The following is a 20,363-nucleotide window of genomic DNA, read 5'->3' on the forward strand; positions in this document are numbered from 1 at the left end:
TGAAAGAGGGTGCTTTGCTGAGAGCTGCAAGAGTCCATAGAAAGACCTGTGTTTTAAGTATAAGCATCCCAGATTAAAAGTTGGCTATCTACACTTCTGGAACGGTTTGCCTCTGGAGACACCTCTGAACAATACATAGCAACAACGTAGCTCTTACCAGTGACTGAAGGGAAAAAGATGCCCACAAGAAGCGTAAAGGAAGTGGTGATGTCAGACAGCACATACTGCTGATTCAGGCTTCCCCACACATCAGCTGAATGCAATGATGGTTTCTCAATTATTTCACCTTTCACCAAGTAGCTGCTCCAAAGATTCTCTGCAATTATCAATACCATTATTATTATTATTATTATTATTATTATTACCACCAGAACCACCACAATTATTGCTGTCATCATCATCATCATCATCCCACCCTTCCTCCAGTGGTCTACAAATTTCTTGCAAACTAAGAGATAGGTTAGGCTAAGAGGTGGTAACTGTCTCAAGGACACCCAGTTGCTATTTCTGGCCACTACACGACACAGGCCCTCAATTAGGGAGGGAAGGGAAATGGCTGTTTATCTAGACAGCGTGTAGGACACCTCTTGGATTGTCCCAACATGGGGAAAACCAAGTTTACTGTTGACAGGGAAGGAAAGGTATCTCTCACCAGTGATAATGCCACTGGCCAGCCCTGGGATACCCTGGATAACGGTGACATTGTTGTGCTGAAAATAATCATCACAGGAGGCATTGTGGTGCTTGGTAGCATTGCAGAAAAACTCCCAGAGGACAGTGTGCTGGGTGATGTTGTCACGCTCCACCGTCTTGGCACAGTCATTAATGTGGTGCCGGGAGAGAGAGCGGTTCCCCAGCATGCACACGCTGAATGGAGAGGAGACACAAAAAGATGAACAAACCCGTTAGGCTATAAAGAGGCCAAGGCATGCACAAACAAATTTGAGAGTCCCAACCCTTAAGTTGCCCAAGGGCATGGGAAAATGAAGTTATCTAACTATGGAGAGATGGTTGCAGTCTTGTAAAAAACTGTGACCAAAGATCCCTAACCCTTCCCCAGAACAGACAACTCTATGCACATTCACAAAACTACATATTCCAACAACTTCTTGTAGGATCTGCGACATCCCAGACTGATTAAAAGAGAAGTCACAATGAATCATATCCAAGTATCACAATTAATCATATCCAAGTATGCTGATAACCTACGGGAAGTCGGGAGGTGCAAAAGAGGACTTGATGGCACCAGCGTAGATGGCCAGGATTGAGACGATGACACAGGCAAGGAAGAGAGAGGCAAACTTATTCACGTAGCGTACACCCACGAACACCACCAGCACCATAATCACTAGAAAGGCTGAGCCATACACCCGCATGTTGTTGAGCATGGCTGCTGGCTCCTTCAAGGGATCCTCACTATGGAAGATGGCTGCCTCAGGGGCAATGTACATCTGAGAGAGGGAAGAAAGAGACACATGTCACTTTTAGAAAGGTCAGCAGATAGAGGGGAAAAACATGGATTTTGCAAGATTAGCAGAAGTGCTCACTCCGCTCAAGGGTGTCAGGCTGCTTGGAAGTGGCCACAGCCGTGTGGAATAGCACCTGTTTCACAACTATGGAGCACTGCATCTCGTTAATTTTAGGGGAGCAGAACACTTACCAGGAAGATTTCAATGGCTCCCAAAATGTACATTGCAGCAGCAAAGGTGGTGCCCAGATAAAAGCAGAGTCCAACAGCTCCTCCAAACTCAGGCCCCAAAGCTCGTGAGATCATGAAGTAGGAACCCCCAGCTGTGAAGAGGAAATAAAGCAGTGGGTAGGAGGTCAAGAGACTTTGCAGATAGGGAAAAGGGCTATCATTTGCACTCCCTACACATCCTAAACATCTGCTTGTAGAGGAACTTTTTATTTCTAGAATTTTGTCAGGACAGCACCCAAATGAAATTAAACAAACCAACAAGTTATGATCAACTGAGTTAGCCGATGAATAGCACAAAACAAAGCAGTCATTTATGTGGATCTCAAATACTATAAGAAGGCATTGTGTTTTTATGGCAAGATGAACGTCATCTGACATAGATTGCATTGGTATCTGGTGAACAAGTTTAAGGAAAGAATTCCACCATTTGGGCACCACCTCAGAAAAGAACCTTTCCCAAGTAGTTACTTGGTTAAGTTCTGATGGTGAGAGCACTCAGGGCTGCTTTTGAAGATGAATGTATTTGGTGGGCAGGGAAGTGTGGGAGAAGATGGCTCTTTAGATATTAAGTACTCACCAGGCACAACTCCATTGGTGGCAATGGCACTCATGGAGATGGCTGTTAGCAGAGTCTGAGGAGGAGAAAAGTCCACAGGAGGATTTAGAAGAAAAACACACAAAAATGAAATGAATGAAAAAGGGCTTTCATTCATTAGGTTGTGCAATTATACTCTTGTTAGATAGGACAATAGGCAATTTCCCATAAGATACAACTACAGCTAAAGAAAATCTGGCAAGTTGTGGAAATAAAATCTATCACTGGCCTCATGACACAGCTGGATGCATATGGGAAGAAGGGTAATCTTATGACTTTTACATTAGGATCTCAGCTGTGGCCTGCTAAAGTCACAAAGTAAGATTTAGCCCCCATCTCCATGCTGTGGTCCAGACTGCTCACTCCAATCTTCTTCTCTAAGACATTAAAACCCCTAAACCAGGACAAAATTCAGACAGTAGGAGAGAGGAACTCACACAGCAACAGCAGATGAGGACAATGGCAAAGGCTTGCAACACGCCAGCTGTACCCACCACCCAGGTGAGCCGTAAGAAGAGAATCACCCCGAAGATGTTCTGCAGGCAAGGCAGATAGACTCCCATGAATGTGCCCATCTGTGGAGACTGGAAGGAAAAGGACAAACTCTCAAAACCAAACCTACTCCACTTTGCTGCCCCTACCTTGCTCTTCATCCTTTGCATACGTGATTTAAATACCTGCAACATCTCTGCTACTCAGACCTTCAGATATCTTTCTCTTTGACAATCCCACCCCTTTGTTTGAATTCCCAGACAAACCCAGCCACCAAGTGCAGAGCAGGTAACAGCACTAAACTGTACATATAGTAAGTCATATTAAAAATCAATTGCAAATAGGCAACACATAAAAACTAAAGCCCTGCTCACAGGACTAGGGAATAATCCTGGGTACCTGGTTACTCAGATACCTCAGAGCTTGATTCGGTGGCTTAGGAATCCGAACATTTTGCATAACTCTGAGCAGGGCTTTTAATTGATCTGATGTATTTATTTTTTAACTGGCTGCTACAAATTTCAAACAAATGTCAAGAAATCAAAAATATTTTTTGAGGTTTACCTCATGCTCCCTTAAGACCAGCGGCTAAAATCCATGTCAAACAAAAAGGTGTTTTAAACTTCAAGAAGCACAGTTTTTTTGTTCTGGAAAGTCTCCAGGAAAGGGAAGCCCCATAGTTGTAGGGCAGCCATGGCGAAAGCATCAACTCTGAATGTTTTGGACATTCACTACCTTCAAATGCTTACCACCTCTAACTGCCTACGTATCTCACTATCAACAAGCTCCTTACCTTGATAGCTTTTTTCTTGCCTGGAGGGACATTCTCAGCCTCCTCATGTTCACGGGCTCCCTGCATCAAGTTGGTGTAATTGGCCATGCGGTTGAGCAGGGAGGACACCTTGGGCCGGGTGTCCATCTCCTCCTGCAAAGTGGAAAGGATGGCAGTAGACATTAAAACTTAATATGAAAAATCTCCTAAGGCAAAAAACCACTAGTCATTAGCATAGTTATAGTAGTTTGGGAATGAAGACATAGGATAGCAGAATATGACAGAAATGGGTTGGGTACAAGCAGGCTGGTGTAACCTTAGCATTAAAAAAAAACCCCACAACTTATACGCCAAGAAATTCTGAATTCTGCAATCTGTATATTACATTTTGCTAAATTAGGCAAATTTGCAATCTTTGATCAATTTGCACCTCCTTCCTCTGCCACAGGGGTGGGACAACTTTTTCCCCACACCCCATGGGCCCACCTTGACAGGTAAGCAGGGCCACCCTTGTCGATCTTCTGACATTGTGATGCTGTGGGGTTGTTAGCTATTTTTCTGATTTATGCAGAGTGATACAGAGGTTTCACCCTCAAAGCCCTAGGGATGAAGTAGACCCCACACACAATACTCTGAAGATGACTCTTTACTGGCAGGATGGCCACTATTACAAGTTACTATACATATATACTGAGTTGGATGCATTGTATTTCACTCTCTTGAACCCATGAGAGGCTCTTCTTGCTTCTAAAACTCCTTTGAAGCAGTGCAGAAATTATAGTTTGTCTGTCCTTACCAACTCCTCCGGCAGTATGTTGTTGGAGTCTCCTCCACGCTCAGCAAAGCAACCAACCTCCAACTCCCACCCCTCCTATCACTACCAAAGACACATACAGGCTCACTTTTAAAGGGAGTTAACCAATTAACAAAGCAATGGTTCAGCGTTTCTGTGACCTTAATTGGAGTCACAAGATTTTGCAGCTGTTACATTATGTTACATTATATTACAGTAGACCCTCGGGTTACGTTACTCTCAAGTAACGTAAACTTCGGGTTGCGAAAGTGGCAAACCCGGAAGTATTTTTCCGGGTTTCGCCACTCGCGCATGTGCAGAAGTGCCACCTCTGGATACAGATTATTCAGGGTGTGCATGGACCCCCGGAATGAATTAAATTCGTATCCAGAAGGTCCACTGTATATTGGTTTTCTTTCCCCAATACAATTTATTTTTTGTAAAACACATCTTCTAACAAATACAGTACAAATACTAACAAGGCCATCCTACCCACCTGTCAAAATCAGCTGGGGGCTAGTGGGGAGGGGGATTTGATTTGCCAATGCATTCAGTCCAGTAGGACTCAATACTCTGATTACCAGTTGATGAGCAAAGGGGCCTGCTTTGCCAGCTCATTCCCCACAGGGGTGGGGTGAGAAGTCTGCATTGCCAGTGCATTCATTGCAGTAAAGTGAAGCAGCCTCCATCAGGATTGAACCTCATCACCAAGTAATGTCAGCTGATTGGCAAGTAGGTGCAGCTTGGGGAAAAAGGTCTGATGGGCCAAATTGGACCCTCTGTGGGTCAAGATTGGCCCATGGGCCAGAGCACGGGTGCACAACCTGCGGACCTCCGGATGTTGTTGGACTACACCTCCCATCAGCCCTGATCACTGGCTAGCTGACTGGAGCTGATGGGAGTTGTAGTCCAGAAAAATCTGGTGGGCTGCAGGTTGTTCATCCCTGGGCCAGAGATTTCTCACCCCTGCCTATACATTTTCAAGTCCATCGCTGCAGCTATGAGAGTTTAAAAATAACCTTTAAAAAATAAAAGAGACGTAAGATTTCCAAGATGCAATTTCCCATGTCACAGTTCCCAATCCTTTGCAACTTTTTCTGTGTTTTTGCGGAATTAAAAACAACAACCATGCATAGCCTTGGGAAACAGAGCAGACATAATACCAGCTATCATGAAAGGCTATGCTATAAGGAAGGATTTAAACCAGTGTTCGAAACTCCCATAGTTCTAGGTGCATTTTGCAATAGGGAATTTCATTAGAGCAGGCAGTTTCTGAGCTCTAGGCACAGCACTGTGCCTAAGATTTCAGATTAAAATTGCTGAGTGGAAGGAAAAGAGGAGCTTTTTCTGCCTCCCCACTTCCAGCTACTCTCTGGAGACTGGAGAAGAGACCCTCTTAAGAATATTAGGGGAGTGGGCAGGGGAAGAACTAGACCATGTGAAAAATGAACATAATATTTTAGCTGCAGTTTATTCATTTTTAGCTTTGTATTACTGTTATTGAAAAATTGTGCCTAGACATTCCATTGTTGCACCCATAACCTAGGTTTAAGGTGCCATTTAGCTCCTAGTTTTCATATCTGTTTCTAACACCGATTAATACATATATGGACACATATAGTGGAAGGAAGGAAGGCAAAAGGCAGGAAGAACTAACCCACCAACAATAATCTCACCTCAAAAAGTGCCAAATTCTTGTCAAAGAATTCATCGCCATCTTCGTAGTTGATATTGTTGAGATAGGCATTATGAGGATCCTTCTTGTGACCAGGATCTGCAACAAGAGAGAGATCAAATGGAAGGAAAGGAGTAGTCCAGCAAAGAGTTAGTGCTGCGCATACATTTAGATTATTGGAGCTCTATCTGGGCAGTGGGAAAAGTAAGAGAAACACCCTAGATCAAGGTGGTCCATCACGGCCTTTTTGGTGGCCTACACCCAGCCACAGCCCTTGCGCTGCCTTCAGAAAGCAGGTAAGAAAGGTGCTGGGATTTGGGAAGGGATGAGTGAAGGTTCAAGGACCCTGACAGGACTTTGTGTCCCCTTTCCAAAGCCCAGCGCTTCACTTAGCGGGCGTTGGAAGGTAGCACACACAAGGCAGTATGCGGCTTACGGGTTCCCTGTCAAAGTACTCTTGCAGTCCACTTGGTATGAAAAGTTGCTCCCCCCTCCTTACCCTAGATCTTTTCAGATAATGAGCTACTTGCCTGCTCAGCTGCTGACACTAATTTTTACCACAGGGCATTTACTATTGTCCCCATATGAGTGGGGTCTGTAGTGAGCAGCAGGCAAGGGGTTTAGGGGAGAAATACGCTACACAGAAATAAGGAATATGAGGCTAGAAAGATCATCTGAGTAATACTGCTGTCAAGCATTCACTTCTCCTTGCCTTATACCATTGCCAAGACAGAAGGGAAAGGCAAGGGAGTCCCATGCAGCTTTGGAGGTTCTTTTTCCCCCTGGTGTTTGGAAGGACAGACAGACAGGCAAGCAGCCAAGTTTAGCAAACTTACATGCATGGTTGTGCTACAGCCTCATATGGAGGAAAAGTTCCCTCAAATGCAATAGTTTGAATTCACCAGTAAGGAAAAGGCTAACAAGCACGACGGCAATGGCAATTTGCATATTTAAATTGCATGTACTTGAAAGCTGTTTGCCTGTAATTTTCAAGAACAGGGTGTGTTCCAAATTAAAGAGGGGCATGTTGTACTCCTCCTGTAAGAACAAAAAAAAATTTTTTCTTTCCAGTAGCACCTTAAAGACCAACTAAGTTAATTCTTGGTATGAGCTTTCGTGTGCATGCACACTTCTTCAGATACACTGAAACAGAAGTTGCCAGATCCTTCTATATAGTGAGAAGGTGGGGAGGGGTATTACTCAGAAGGGTGGTGGGAATGGGTGATTGGCAGATAGCTGTGATGAGCCTGTTGACGACTCTTAACGACTGCAGTAGGTCTTACAGGAAAAAGCAAGGGGTGAGAAGGTGAAAAATGGCTTTATAATGAGATAAGAATCCAATGTCTTTGTTCAGACCAGGTCTCTCCATGGTTTTAAGTTTGGTAATGAGTTGCAATTTCTGAAATTCCTTTGTAGCAAAACAGCTACTTTGAGATCTTGACCAACACGGCTACCTATCTGTAACTGGAACTATGGAAGGCACCACATTGAGCCCAAGATCTCAAAGTAGCTGTTTTGCTACAAAGGAATTTCAGAAATAGACTGGAAAGAGAAGCTGCTGAATTGCAACTCATTACCAAACTTAAAACCATGGAGAGACCTGGTCTGAACAAAGACATTGGATTCTTATCTCATTATACATGACAAAGCCATTTTTCACCTTCTCACCCCTTGCTTTTTCCTGTAACACCTACTGCAGTCGTTAAGAGTCGTCAACAGGCTCATCACAGCTATCTGCCAATCACCCATTCCCACCACCCTTCTGAGTAATACCCCTCCCCACCTTCTCACTATATAGAAGGATCTGGCAACTTCTGTTTCAGTGTATCTGAAGAAGTGTGCATGCACACAAAAGCTCATACCAAGAACTAACTTAGTTGGTCTTTAAGGTGCTACTGGAAAGAAAAAAAAAAATTGTTTTGACTATGGCAGACCAACACGGCTACCTATCTATAACTCCTCCTGTAAGGTTCTTATAAGTGCTTCAGGTGTGAAAAGCTGTACTCAGTCCTTGAATGAAGGTTAAAAATCACAGCAGTTTTAAATGCTAACAAAGTCTGTGTACACATCATGTATCTAAAGCACATTTAAAGCCACCCTCCACCCTGAATCCTGGGAACTATAGGTTACCACTCATAGAGCTACAAGTCTCAGCATCCTTAAAACCTATGGCTCCGATTAGTTTTGTGTGTGTGGAAGGTGCTTTACATGTATGTTGTACACGTAGCCTAAGCCTTTATTTGTTTACAGTCCTTTTTGCAATTTTACCATATTTTCCCAACTTTATGTGTAACCATGAAAGCTAAAAACTATACCAACTGTCTCAATGTTTGAGAATAAGGAATTCCAATCTCTCCTTGTACCCTGCTTTACTAGCTGCCTTCATTTCTCTCCTACCCCATCAGATCCATATATCCAGAAACAGAACCGCAGAGACCTGGTGCCCATTCTCTAAACCATCAGCATATGCTAGCCCCTGAACTCTAAATCTATCTGTGCCACGTGAGAAAACATCCCTCTCTCCCCTCCAGCTCCATCTCACAGAATGCAGATATGTAAGTGAACAGACTCTAGGGCTGGGTGCTCTTCAAAAAATTAGTAAATCATAAAGACAGGCTTGTCCGCAAGCAAGGAACCACAACATTTATTACTGGGGCCTACCCAACAACCCTGAGGCATGGAATCTTGGCATCTGGCTGGGCTGGATTAACACCACACCCTGTTTCCCTCAACATTCAGAACGAAGCGGATAATAAAGCTCAGGAGATGTTTCATCCAGTTCTGGCTACAGGAGTGAAAAAGCACTGATACAAATCATGGCAACAGGCCAGCTGTATACGGGAAAAGGCAAATGAAATTAATGGAAATTATTTCTGGGGTTTTCTTTAAAAAAAGATGCAGAATCCATTATTCAAATCAAGTGTGAAGCTTCTCTGAATTTTTATTATTAGATAGCATCCTCAGTGTATAGGAACAAGGAGTTCCTGAGTATTTCAGCAGCTTACCCCTGCTTACTATGTCTCCAGGGTACCTTAAATGCACTAACTATGACATACCAGAGATAACAATCCTGCTACTACTTATGCAACCGGCTATTCCAAGTCAAGAATCCTTGATCTTTACAAAGATCATTGGCTGTCTTTAAACCATCAAGGATTACTTCCCTCAAATGTATAAAATACAGCAGTGAGTTCAAAGGTTGTTATTCTGGAACAATCAAATAAAGCAGATCCCTGTTAGGACAACACTTCTTAGTGTTAGATGTGATACAGGTCTGAATTCAATGTCACCTCGATCTTCAAACAAGAGCACTGTAAACAGAGAGACGGCTACCATCCCTTGGTGAAAAGAATTTAGGCTGAAATTAAATGCTATAAAAATCTAGTTTGAACAAGAGCATTCCAGTAAGGTTTTTGCCTAAAGCAGTTTTTCAACAGCCTACAAAAATTACCAGCAAGTCTGTACTTGCTAGCAATTTATGGCTTTTAAACAATAACTTCTATGAAGTGCCCTATTCATCTGGATAATACTTGCCACAGGCAACCAGTAGAGTGGCTATCTACAGGTCTGCCCTAGAGCACACACACACAGGGACATTTGTGCCTTCAACATAAGATGGTTACACACATATACCATTTTCTTTACTAGTCATTCTTTCTCACACATGCATTCACACAGAGAACTTATTTTTCACCTGTCCCCTAGCAATGGGGCACATACACCTTTGTCTAACAATGGGCAACACTGATAGACACAGGAGACATATATACTGCACACACACAAAATTCCTGTAATACTGTACCTAAGAGCTGATACTGTTCCCCTGTGACGGAAGTTTGACTCACATCTGCAAAATCAAACAGAAAACGGGAAAGAAAATGAATCGCAAAATAAAGGGAGAATGAGGGAATAAAGTGATGGGCTAAAGTTTCTCTCTCCCACTTCCCCAAGATTCAAAAATGGCTTTCTTCCCCCGCAATCACAATCAGCAACAAAAATAGTAAGGAGTAAAAAAATAAGTGTCTTAAGCTGTGATTTCAAAACAAGAATAGCTGCAACGGGGTGTGGGGAGGAAATGTAGAATATTCATAAGCCTTTCAAGTAGCATAGAAAAGTATTTATCTCCTTTCCCTCCCACACACCATTGAAAACACTCTGTAACTCAAAGGGGAGAGGAGGGTTTTTCCCCCACCGGGCTTTGTTCAGGCATTATGGTAATGGACAACTGGGGAAAGGGAGTAATTTTTTGTGTTGAGAAGGCAAGCCAGCAAAATCAACAGGACAGAATCATATCAGTATCTCCCCCCACCCTCTACCACTATTAAGATATGTTGATTCAGCCTCTGTGAATGAGCTTTGTTTCATGTGCATAGTGGTTGTCACTTGTGACCACTAGCTAGCATCCTCTCCCCTCCCCAGGACAGAGTGGTTTTCTATAGCTTATGACTTGGCTGGCCTGCTGGAGTGATCAGATTGTAGGGGTGGGGAGTAGTGTGGCCGGAACTCTGGGGTCCTTCAATGTTGTGAAAATGGTGGTGGGAAAGATCAACAGCACTCTTATTACAGTTTAGACATGCAAGATGGGTGTTGACTTCTCCCCAATATCTTCTCCACCTCTGAATTTGATTACTGTTGACTGGGCTATGGGGGAATCTCTACCCACCCTCTTTTTTATTCAGATAAACATCATTCTATGTATGTTTGTCCTTACCTGACACAGTAATTAATGCAGGAGACTAATTCCCTACTTTTGGTTTAATTTTCCAAAGTCTTCCTTTAAATTAAATAAACAAATAAAATAAAATAATAAATAAAATAAATTCCCTTTAGGGAATGCTACACTGTCTCCCTTCTTTATTGATCTGCCTGACTCTGTGACAAATTGAGCCTCAAATTCTCTAGAGAGGTTTCTTGTAATAAAAATGCAAACACCCCAGACCCAGAAGGCAAAGATTTGGTAATATACAGGTGGAGCGGTGTCAAACCCATTTAACAATGAATTTTTGAGGGGGAAAATCACAACAACCTGATTTGCTTGAATCATTTCATTTTCCTACCTTAAAAACGGATTGTGATAACCAAGGGAAGGAGACTAGAGACAGCACAGTGCATTTTAGGGTAGGCATAGGGTTTCCATCTCCAAAAAGTATATGAAAAATCGGGAAGGGGTTAAAATTGACTTGAATCCTAAAGGAAGACCCAGCAATTCAATTTAGGGGATAGTTGCAGTGCTTTTGCACCAATCCATTCACGCATTCTGTGTACTTGCAAACAGCAGAACAAAACCATTCATAAAGTAATTTGAAGGGACTCCCAACCTGCTCTCCCAAGGAGGACACAGGCCCATTCACTTTTGTAATTTTTTATGTTTCAATAAGTTTTGTTAATACAAGTGTGCTGCTGCAGCTTATATTGTTTATTATTTTGATATATTATATTGCTTACTGTTTATGCATGTTTACACCTTATGCCTTGTGGGTGGGCCTGGTATTGGCAAAAAGGTGCAAAAATAATAACAAGGGAAGGTATGGTAGAAGCAACTGTTTATTTTTAAAAGAGGAGAAAGGGGTGGGGAGGCAGTTACATGTTTTCTTCAAAATGTAAAGACATGCACAAGGTCCACATGAATAGAGCTCCAAATGGTGCCTTTGTCTGGGGCAACAGCATGCAGTGAGGAACAGGGGGATGCAAGGCCATGGGTCTAGCTGGAGGCCAGCAAATTTAGTGAAGTGCATCACACCTATCAAGGCCTGCAAAGTGAACATGTGGGCGATGCCAGAGTAGACAGCAGATCATTCAGAACTGACAGATGGAAGCAAAGTCTGTTGATGAGGGATCAAACACAAATGATGTGTTTCTGTTCAACAACCTATCTTTGCTCTTGTCAGCCACCCCAGTCTTGGCAATTTCCCCAGTCCTGTTGGCACCATTCAACTTCCAGCAGCAGAAGCATCCTTTGTTTGTTGAGTCTGCACTCAGTGCCCTACACAGAAGGCATTGTTTCTGTTCATTGGATAAAGGGATTCAAACTCCCTGGGATAAATAGAGATTATATGGAAAATCCTGGGATTTGGACATTTCCGACCAGGAAGGATGTGTGTACATAGTCTAAGTCTGACTAGAAGTGAACTTCTGTTTTTTTCCATCTTGATAGCAGCACAATAATGAGCAAATCCTTTTGAGACTGTGGAATTTTGGAGGGTCAGAAAAAGGGTTTGAGCTTAAGATTGTCACGCTGAGGGCATGCGATTGCATTACTCAGCCTGGGAGGTCTAATGTTAAGATGCTTGTTTCTGCCCTTCATATTCCATTCCAAGGTTAACCTTAGCCCCTAAAATAGCTATCCACAGTCATTTTTAACTTCCAGGTTTCAAAAAGCCCTGCCCTTCAATTCTGACTCATTTTACCAAGAGGTGAAAGACACCATTAGAATGCTTTAAGGTGTGCCACAAAGAGGGAGTTTCTCAAAGCAAGCTTTTGTGTGGAATGACAACCTTAATCTGTGGAAATGACAAAAATTATGGATCCAAGGGCTGATAGTTATTCAGAACCACTACATCCAGAATAAAAAAGTGATTTGAAGAGTACACATTTTCTCCCTCTCTGTGCGCATGGTGAAAGGTCTTTGTGATTCTTATTTTATTTAGAGGGACAGAACAATGTTATTTGCCTAAGGTCAAAGAGGTGCTCTCTCTGCCAGCTCAACATCAGTTTGACATAGAATACGTTTTCAAAATCCCAGTGAAAAGGCAAAGGACGTGGGCTCCCTCAAATATAGTAATTGTCAAGTTTGTGTGTGTTCAAGACAGAGATGAGCTCTTGCACAAATTCCGCCAAAACTCAATGGAAGCCCCAGTGAAGAGGGAACAGAAGAATATATATTTCTTTCTGGACTTTTCCAAGGATGTGATTTAAGCACGCTCTAAATTTGTTAACGCAAAATCCCTTCCTAGGGCAAAGAATGTGAAATACTACATTCAGTTCCCAGCAAAGTTTTTATTTCATATTCAGGTCAAACTCACAAATTTGACCAGCCAGATTTTGCAGAGGCATTCCTCACCCTGGAACTGAAGCTTTGAATGACTCCCTTAACTAACTAATAAGAGGATACACTGTTAAATATATTGTTTTGCCAGTATGGGCGTTCCACCGGTAGATTGGGGTATAAACAATCAGCAGTGAAAATCAACAAGAGAACGTTCTATATCAGGTATAGGCAAACTTAGCCCTCCAGATGTTTTGAGACTACAATTCCCATAATCCCTGACCACTGGTCCTGCTAGCTAGGGATGATGGGAGTTGTAGTCCCAAAACATCTGGAGGGCCGAGTTTGCCTATGCCTGTTCTGTATCACCTGTTTATTGACTAGTGAAGCAGCAAAAGTCACCACCACTTTTGAATAAAATATTAACAAGTCAGAGTCAAGCGGATAGGAAAGGAGGAGGAGAAAACTGAGCTCAGCCCACTCCAGAAATCATTCTTTTTCTTTTTCCATTTGGATTATTTTTTCTGTTTTTATTTTCAAAACTTGTTAAACTGGATTATCTGTTTTTTGTTTTCGTTATGTAACACTAATGTGGTAGAGGATTTTTCTCTGTCTCTCCTTATTTTTGTTCTGTTTTTTTGTCTTCACTTTTTTATTCTTTCTTTTTTCTCTCTCCTTTCAACAACAATAATAATGAAATTGCTTGGTTATGGATATTATGTATACAAAGCCAAATTATATAGAGAGATATGTGTAAGGTATTTGAGGTGTATGAATAGCAGGCCAAGTAGGAGCCCAATTAGGCAGTGAAAGCAGCACACCTAGGATGACTCTCTTGTGTCCGTTTAGCAGTTGCAACAACCTACTATGAGCTCTTGGAATAAGCTGGAATATAAAGAAAAGTCTCTTCCCCAATGTGAAGGACTGCCCACCTACACTTCCCTCCCTCCTGTGGAAATGCAGGATCAGGTCCTTGGTCAGCAGAGATTGCTGGTGGAGAACGGTTGGGAACTAAGCCGGATAGGGAACAGATGGGAAAGGTGCAGCTGTTGGCAGGATGGTTCAGAGTTCCTACTAGCTGCAGAGGAAAAGTGGGGGCAGATAGGGCCTGAATGGAGTTTCAATTTGACCCGAAGCCCAGAAGGGAGAAGGGGCTGGGAAGGAATTCAAGGTGCTGGCAGGCTAGAGGGTGAAGCGTAAGGCATCAGACTATGCCCCACTGATTCTTCAACAAGGAACTGACTGCTAAAGGGCATTCACTGGGGGAACAGTGTGTGATGTAACACCCTGTCCTCAATAAAAAAACAGTAAACTGAACAATCCCATGGTTGTAGCTATTTGTGCACCAAGAGTTTATTTAACCTGGGTTGCCAGATCACAGTCAGCTCTCTCAGACAGAACCCAAATCAAATCATCTGGGCCATTGTGCAGCACAAGAACCTTACTGTCAGTACCAAGAGCAAAAACACAAAAGTACATGCCATTTCCAGGTCTCTCAAACACAGCAGCTGGTTTTGCAGACAGCAAAATGCACAGCCTTTAATTACCATAGTCATTGACAAAATTTGAATGATATTTTCATGAATAGGGCTGGTATCCAACTATGTAGCTGGCAGATCAGTAGCATTGGTACCACCTCTTGTTCACATGTCACTTTCCAATTGCAACTGTGTATAATTCAAGTACAGTACATTTGATCACACAGAGGAAAGATGAACACACAAAGAGCATTAAAGTAGGTTGCTGCCTATTGTCAATCCTGTAACTAAGAAATTCCTAACTAACAAATCTACTTGCCACTTTATTCCTTCCTAAGTAAGAAAAATGCCCAGGAGTCTATGTTCTTAATTTTCCATCTTCTGCAGCCTGGAGTCCTGCTTCATTCTGGGTTCAGATCCCTACTTTATTAGTATAAGATAAATCAATAGGTGGCATTAAGCAAGCCGTTTGTCGAAGTTTGTAAAATAATTATTATTTATTGAATTAATATACCGCCCTATACCCGCAGGTCTCAGGGTAGTTCACAGGATAAAATCAGAATATAAAATGACAAAGTACATAATCAAAATAAAAACAACAACAACCCAATAACCCCCAATAAATGGGAATAATAGTGAGTTACCTTTTGGGGTGATAGGGAGAAAGAAGGATGAGACAGACCACTTTACAGACCAATGTTAACCATTTCTAGACCAACAGCAATATTAGGTGATAAATAAATGCTTGTTGTATTACGAACATCATCACATCCACTTCGTGTAAGATTCCTTTCATTCTTTTATTCATCCATTTTATATACCACCTTTTCTCCCAAGGATCGCAAAGTGGTGAACACGGTTATTTCCTTCCCATTTTATCCTCACAAAAAAACATGTGAGGAAGGTTAGGCTGAGAGACAACCCATGGTAAGCTTCATGGATGAGTGGAGATTCGAACCTTAGTCTCCAGGTCATTGTCCAACACTCTAACAGTTAGAAGTAAAAACCACAGCCAAAACCAGTGAGACTTTTACAAAGTGGTTTTAATCCACATAAAGTGGTTTTAATCTACAGAACAAATAAGAGACAAAGCTGTGAGAAAAAACTTTAGTTTAACAAATCAAAGGTCTTGCTGGTGCTGAGAGAAGGATAACACTTTGAAGATAAACTATTCAGCCCAATTCCCACCCAGCAAAAGCAAGGCCTTACTAATGGAGAAGATGGGATGGAGAAGATAATGGAAAAGAACAGATATACAAGCTTTCTTAAGCTGGGACCAATAAGCCCTTTCTTTATTTCTCAAGACTCAAAGCAACAACAAAACATGTGGATCCTTATGTATCTAGAACAGCACCTTTTGCAGAGGGAGCTATCAGCAGGCTTGGCAGAACTCCAAGATTTGCAGAAGTAAATAAATAAAATGGGAATGGGGAGGGACACACCCAAAACGGCTTAACAATGACATGCTCAGTTGTCATAGAATGCTGGCTGACTCTTGGAGGGGCAGGGATGGAAAACTACCAGTCAATAAGGGTAATAGAGCAGAGTATCTTGGCTGGAACCCTAAACAGATGCACTCCACAATGCAAATGTGTTGTTGCAATTCCTACTCATACAGTTAAATAGGAATCACAAGAAAATTGATACTGGAAAGCAGAAAGACAGTACAGCATAGGAAAGAGTGTAAAGATAGCAAGGTGCCTGGCAAACCTACTCTAGGAGAAAATGTTATACAGGTATCACCTGTTTGGAACGGATATATGGCCACCAGCTACATGCAACATTTGTGAATGCTAGAATGAATGCAATCCTAAAGAGATAAAGAAGGGGATATCCTGAAACTTTGCTCAGAAGGTGGGATGCAGAGCAGCTTTAAGGGTTTTTTATGGTACTAGAAAATGTTGTTGCTCAATTCAACGTTGCTCTGACGTCTAGATGATATTCCTAAGATTGCTTGGGAATCAGAACCTATAGTTTTCCATTGTTCTAGACAGCTTTCCTATCCGAGAGCTGAAAATAGCACCTAGGCGTCCTGGCTCTTTGTTACTACTGCGTGGATCCCCATTTCCTTCCGAAAGTGGGGCAGAGAGCTCAGACCTGGTGCCAAACCTCAATAGCCTCCTCTAACCATTTGATTATATTTCTGTTCCACATCAGTAATCAGCCCCCTGGCATTCAGTTATTGTTTGACTAAAGGTCAAACCAGAAAATTCCAACAAAGAGTCTACCATTGGATTATAGAAGGTCAGGTGGGAGGGATGTGAATTAAAGCAACAGAGACACTGGGAATGCTACTGGTGATGAAGGGAAATCTGGCAATATCTAGAGCTGGAAACAAAATTAGAGGAGTCACAAAGGCTGCCTACTAGCAGACAAGAAAGGGGGAGTCTAGTAACACGGACTAAACATTACTTCTCCGTATCAAAGCTTCCCAAGTAAAAAGTTGGGGGGGGGGGAGAGAAGAGGGAGAAATCTCAAAGAAAGAGATCCAAGCTAACTTGCTTACCTGACCCGGCAGTCTCATTAGGTTTCCAGATCTGCCCTGTGCTGGCTCTTTTCTGCATGCCTTCCTGCACTTCCCCCTCATCATCATCTTCTACCTTTGTCACAGTGAACTGAGGCATGTTCAATGCAAAACTTTCTTCCCAGGCCAGAAACGGAAGAACTGAAAGCGTTGGTAGATCAGGTGACAGGCAACCCCTGAGGAATGGGAGGGATAGGGTGTGTGCTGGTTTGTGTGCGTGTTAGAAAGACACACCTCCACCAGTATGTGAGTGGATGCGTCCTGGTGTACGCATGCCAGAAAGCATATTTACCACATTGGTGCTAAGAGGATTATACCCTCCTCTACTGCTGCCTTCAGTTCAGTGAGACAGGAGACAGACAGATCCAGAGCATTGATTTGCAGCTGCCTTTAAGCTAGGACAATGAAGTAGCAGCCACACAGAAACATTTCCATTGTGGGCTGGGGAGGAAATACAACATGCCTGCAGGCGTGAGAGCTGGTTGGCAACTCTACAAACACCACACACAGGGTACTAGGTAAGGATGAAGCTGGGAGGAGCTGTAAAGGTCATGTAACAGAGGGCCAGGAACCAGCATGTACTTGAAGAATCCAGCTATGAGTAATTATCATTTATAAAGCAAAGAATAGGAGTGACTGAGGTGTAGCCATACTAGTGGTGCCTGTGGGACAAGAAATGTACTATACAAAACAAATTTAAGCACTTCAGCAAAGCAAGCCTACTCCCTACCAGAAGACTGCCTAATCTGGGCAAAATGCCTTCCCCCAAAGCCATAATGTGACTCACAGTGCATATGCCTGCATGACAATGACAATTGAATGCAGAGGGGTCCCTAGTTGCTTTTAAATATTCCCAGAAGCATTGAGCAATTAGTACGGGGAGAAAATCCCCCCAGGTTATAGAAGAATTGTGGGCAGTAGAGAATCGGAGCTGGTGTTGTGATGTTCCTGGAACAGCATTTAAGTGGTTGAACCAAGAAAAAAATATCTGGGAGTTATAAATCCTGGGTAGAACCTCCAGTTCTCGGAAAAGAGTAGAAAAAGAATAGAGGGGAGAGAAGAGGAGGAAGAGAGATAAGCGGTGTTTCTTTAACTTGGGTCTCCAGCTGTTGTTATACAATTCCCATCATCCCTAGCTAGCAGGACTAGTGGTCAGGGATGATGGGAGTTGTAGTCGAACAATAGTTAGAGACCTAAATTTGAAAAACACGAAGATAATGGAATGGGTGGGTGAAAGGTTAAGATATTTTTGCCTCTTCCCAGGTACAGTGGTACCTCGGGTTAAGAACGTAATCCCTTCTGGAGGTCCGTTCTTAACCTGAAACTGTTCTTGACCTGAGGTACCACTTTAGCTAATGGGGCCTCCCGCTGCACCGCTGCCGCGCAGTTTCTGTTCTCATCCTGAAGCAAAGTTCTTAGCCCGAGGTGCTATTTCTGGGTTAGCGGAGTCTGTAACCTGAAGCATCTGTAACCCGAGGTACCACTGTATTTCAAGATACAAGTTTTCAGCAATATTTTTTTAAAAATTCTTCTTTTCTGACTCCACACAACCACCTAGCAGCCATATCTGTGGTTCACAACCTGCTCTGTATAACTGATGTACATTTTAAGTCCACTGGACAGAGACTGCAATACTTGTATAACTTTATGTAGCCTTTAGCACTCTAAATCAGGGGTAGGCAACCTAAGGCTCGTGGGCTGGATCCGGCCCAATCGCCTTCTCAATCCGGCCCACGGACGGTCCGGGAATCAGCGGGTTTTTACATGAGTAGAATGTGTCCTTTTATTAAAAATGCATTTCTGGGTTATTTGTAGGGCATAGGAATTTGTTCATATTTTTCCCCAATATATAGTCCGGCCCACCACATGGTCTGAGGGACATTAGACCAGCCCAAGGCTGAAAAAGTTTGCTGACCCCTGCTCTAAATACTCATTTAGTAAAAGTAGCCACACTCTAGTGGGCTAAAATAATTCAGGCAGGCAGCCAATCTAGAAAAGTCCAGTTGTTCCAGTTCTACTTTCAGAAATCTCACCCAAACTATTTATACCTTCAAGATGCTGAGATTAGGACCAGTGCCATAATCAGCTTAAAAGACAGCTAAACTGGGAATGTGAGGCCAGTACTGCAAACACTCAACCCAGCACAAGCACTACACTTGCCAGGATCAGTGAGACTGAAATCATCTCCATCACTCATGGCTTTCAGAATGGATTTAGAGAGAAATATTTCAAATTGAAAGATGCCACCCAGTGAGTGGGGGTCGGAGTGGGGAGCAGAGCACCCCACTTTGCCAGATGTCATTGGTCAGAAGCGTGGCGTGGTCACTTCCTTTGAGGTGACAGGGGTGAACAGAATGAACCAGGTTTATTTATATTTTAAAAAAAAAAACTCAAAAAGAAAGAAAGAAACTCAAAGCAACTCACTACAGCATATATATATACACACCATGAAATCAAATGAATTAAATGAATTAAGACAACCATCAGAAAACACCAACATAGTGGCAACCCAAAATTTCCAAAAGCAACAAAAAGCAACTCATAACTCCCAACCCTGAAAAAAACAAAACAAACAAACAACCCCCCCCCCAAAAAAAGACCCCAAATGAAGGCACAGAGAAAGCAGTTTTTTAGCTGAGGTCCTTCAAAAACACTCAGGTTTGAGCCAATGCCTAAAACCATAAAGTGTCAGGATTTGTCAAATCTCAACTGGGCATTCCACAAGGTGGGTGTCACTAGCAATGTGTGCCCTACTTTTTGTTGCCATCTGCAAAGGCCTTGGGGAGTTGAGGAATACAGAGAAGGGCCTCGGATTATTAAAGGAGCATGCAGGGAGGAACACATGAAGGGTGGTGGTCCTAAAGGTTGAGTTAATGTCTGCAACGATGAGCTTCATAATTCATTCCAGTAACCAGTATGTTAGAATGCAATTACTCAGGGCAAATCCCTTGCTACAAATTACTCTTAAAATCTAGCTTTTGCTTTAAGAAACATAGTCTGTACCTGAAAAGGGAAGCTCTGTTTCTGCCTCAAGAGGCAAAGGAGCCTCCATTATGGAATTCAAGCTCTAGTATAGAACTGACAGTTGCTACAACGCTTTCTTGAACTTGAAATCCATAAGGAAGGTTCCTTCTTTGCCTCTTGAAGCTGAAACCCAGCTTCCTTTCTCAGGTACAGGCTACAGTTTCCTGCTAATTCTACTGATTGCTGTCTCCTCCTCTGTAAATCTTTGCCATCCTGTCATCCCCCTATCACTTGTAAACTCCTTCTGGAAGTGTTAAGCCAGGAGATAATCAGCTAAAATGTTATTGAAAACCCCTCCTTCCTTCTTCCCTCAACTAGCCAAGATG

At 42.6% G+C, this 20,363-nt stretch overlaps 1 protein-coding gene across 3 annotated transcripts in view; it reads right to left on the bottom strand.

The window, feature by feature from the left end:
• Positions 1 to 20,363, bottom strand: part of SLC12A6 (solute carrier family 12 member 6) — a 45,220-nt gene that overhangs the window by 7,912 nt on the left and 16,945 nt on the right. For 2 of the 3 annotated variants that reach the window (XM_028701578.2, XM_028701579.2), the window contains exons 3-11: positions 9,829 to 9,873; positions 6,028 to 6,125; positions 3,580 to 3,711; positions 2,732 to 2,878; positions 2,277 to 2,331; positions 1,661 to 1,791; positions 1,210 to 1,451; positions 653 to 867; positions 158 to 316 (exon numbers count right to left, since the gene is read on the bottom strand). In XM_028701578.2, the coding sequence (XP_028557411.1) occupies positions 158 to 316; positions 653 to 867; positions 1,210 to 1,451; positions 1,661 to 1,791; positions 2,277 to 2,331; positions 2,732 to 2,878; positions 3,580 to 3,711; positions 6,028 to 6,125; positions 9,829 to 9,873 (1,224 nt within the window). The remainder of the gene's footprint in view (positions 1 to 157; positions 317 to 652; positions 868 to 1,209; positions 1,452 to 1,660; positions 1,792 to 2,276; positions 2,332 to 2,731; positions 2,879 to 3,579; positions 3,712 to 6,027; positions 6,126 to 9,828; positions 9,874 to 20,363) is intronic. The other variant, XM_028701580.2, reaches the window with a different exon arrangement.

This window comes from Podarcis muralis, chromosome 13, assembly GCF_964188315.1.
Source record: "Podarcis muralis chromosome 13, rPodMur119.hap1.1, whole genome shotgun sequence".
NCBI classification, from domain to species: Eukaryota; Metazoa; Chordata; class Lepidosauria; order Squamata; family Lacertidae; genus Podarcis; species Podarcis muralis.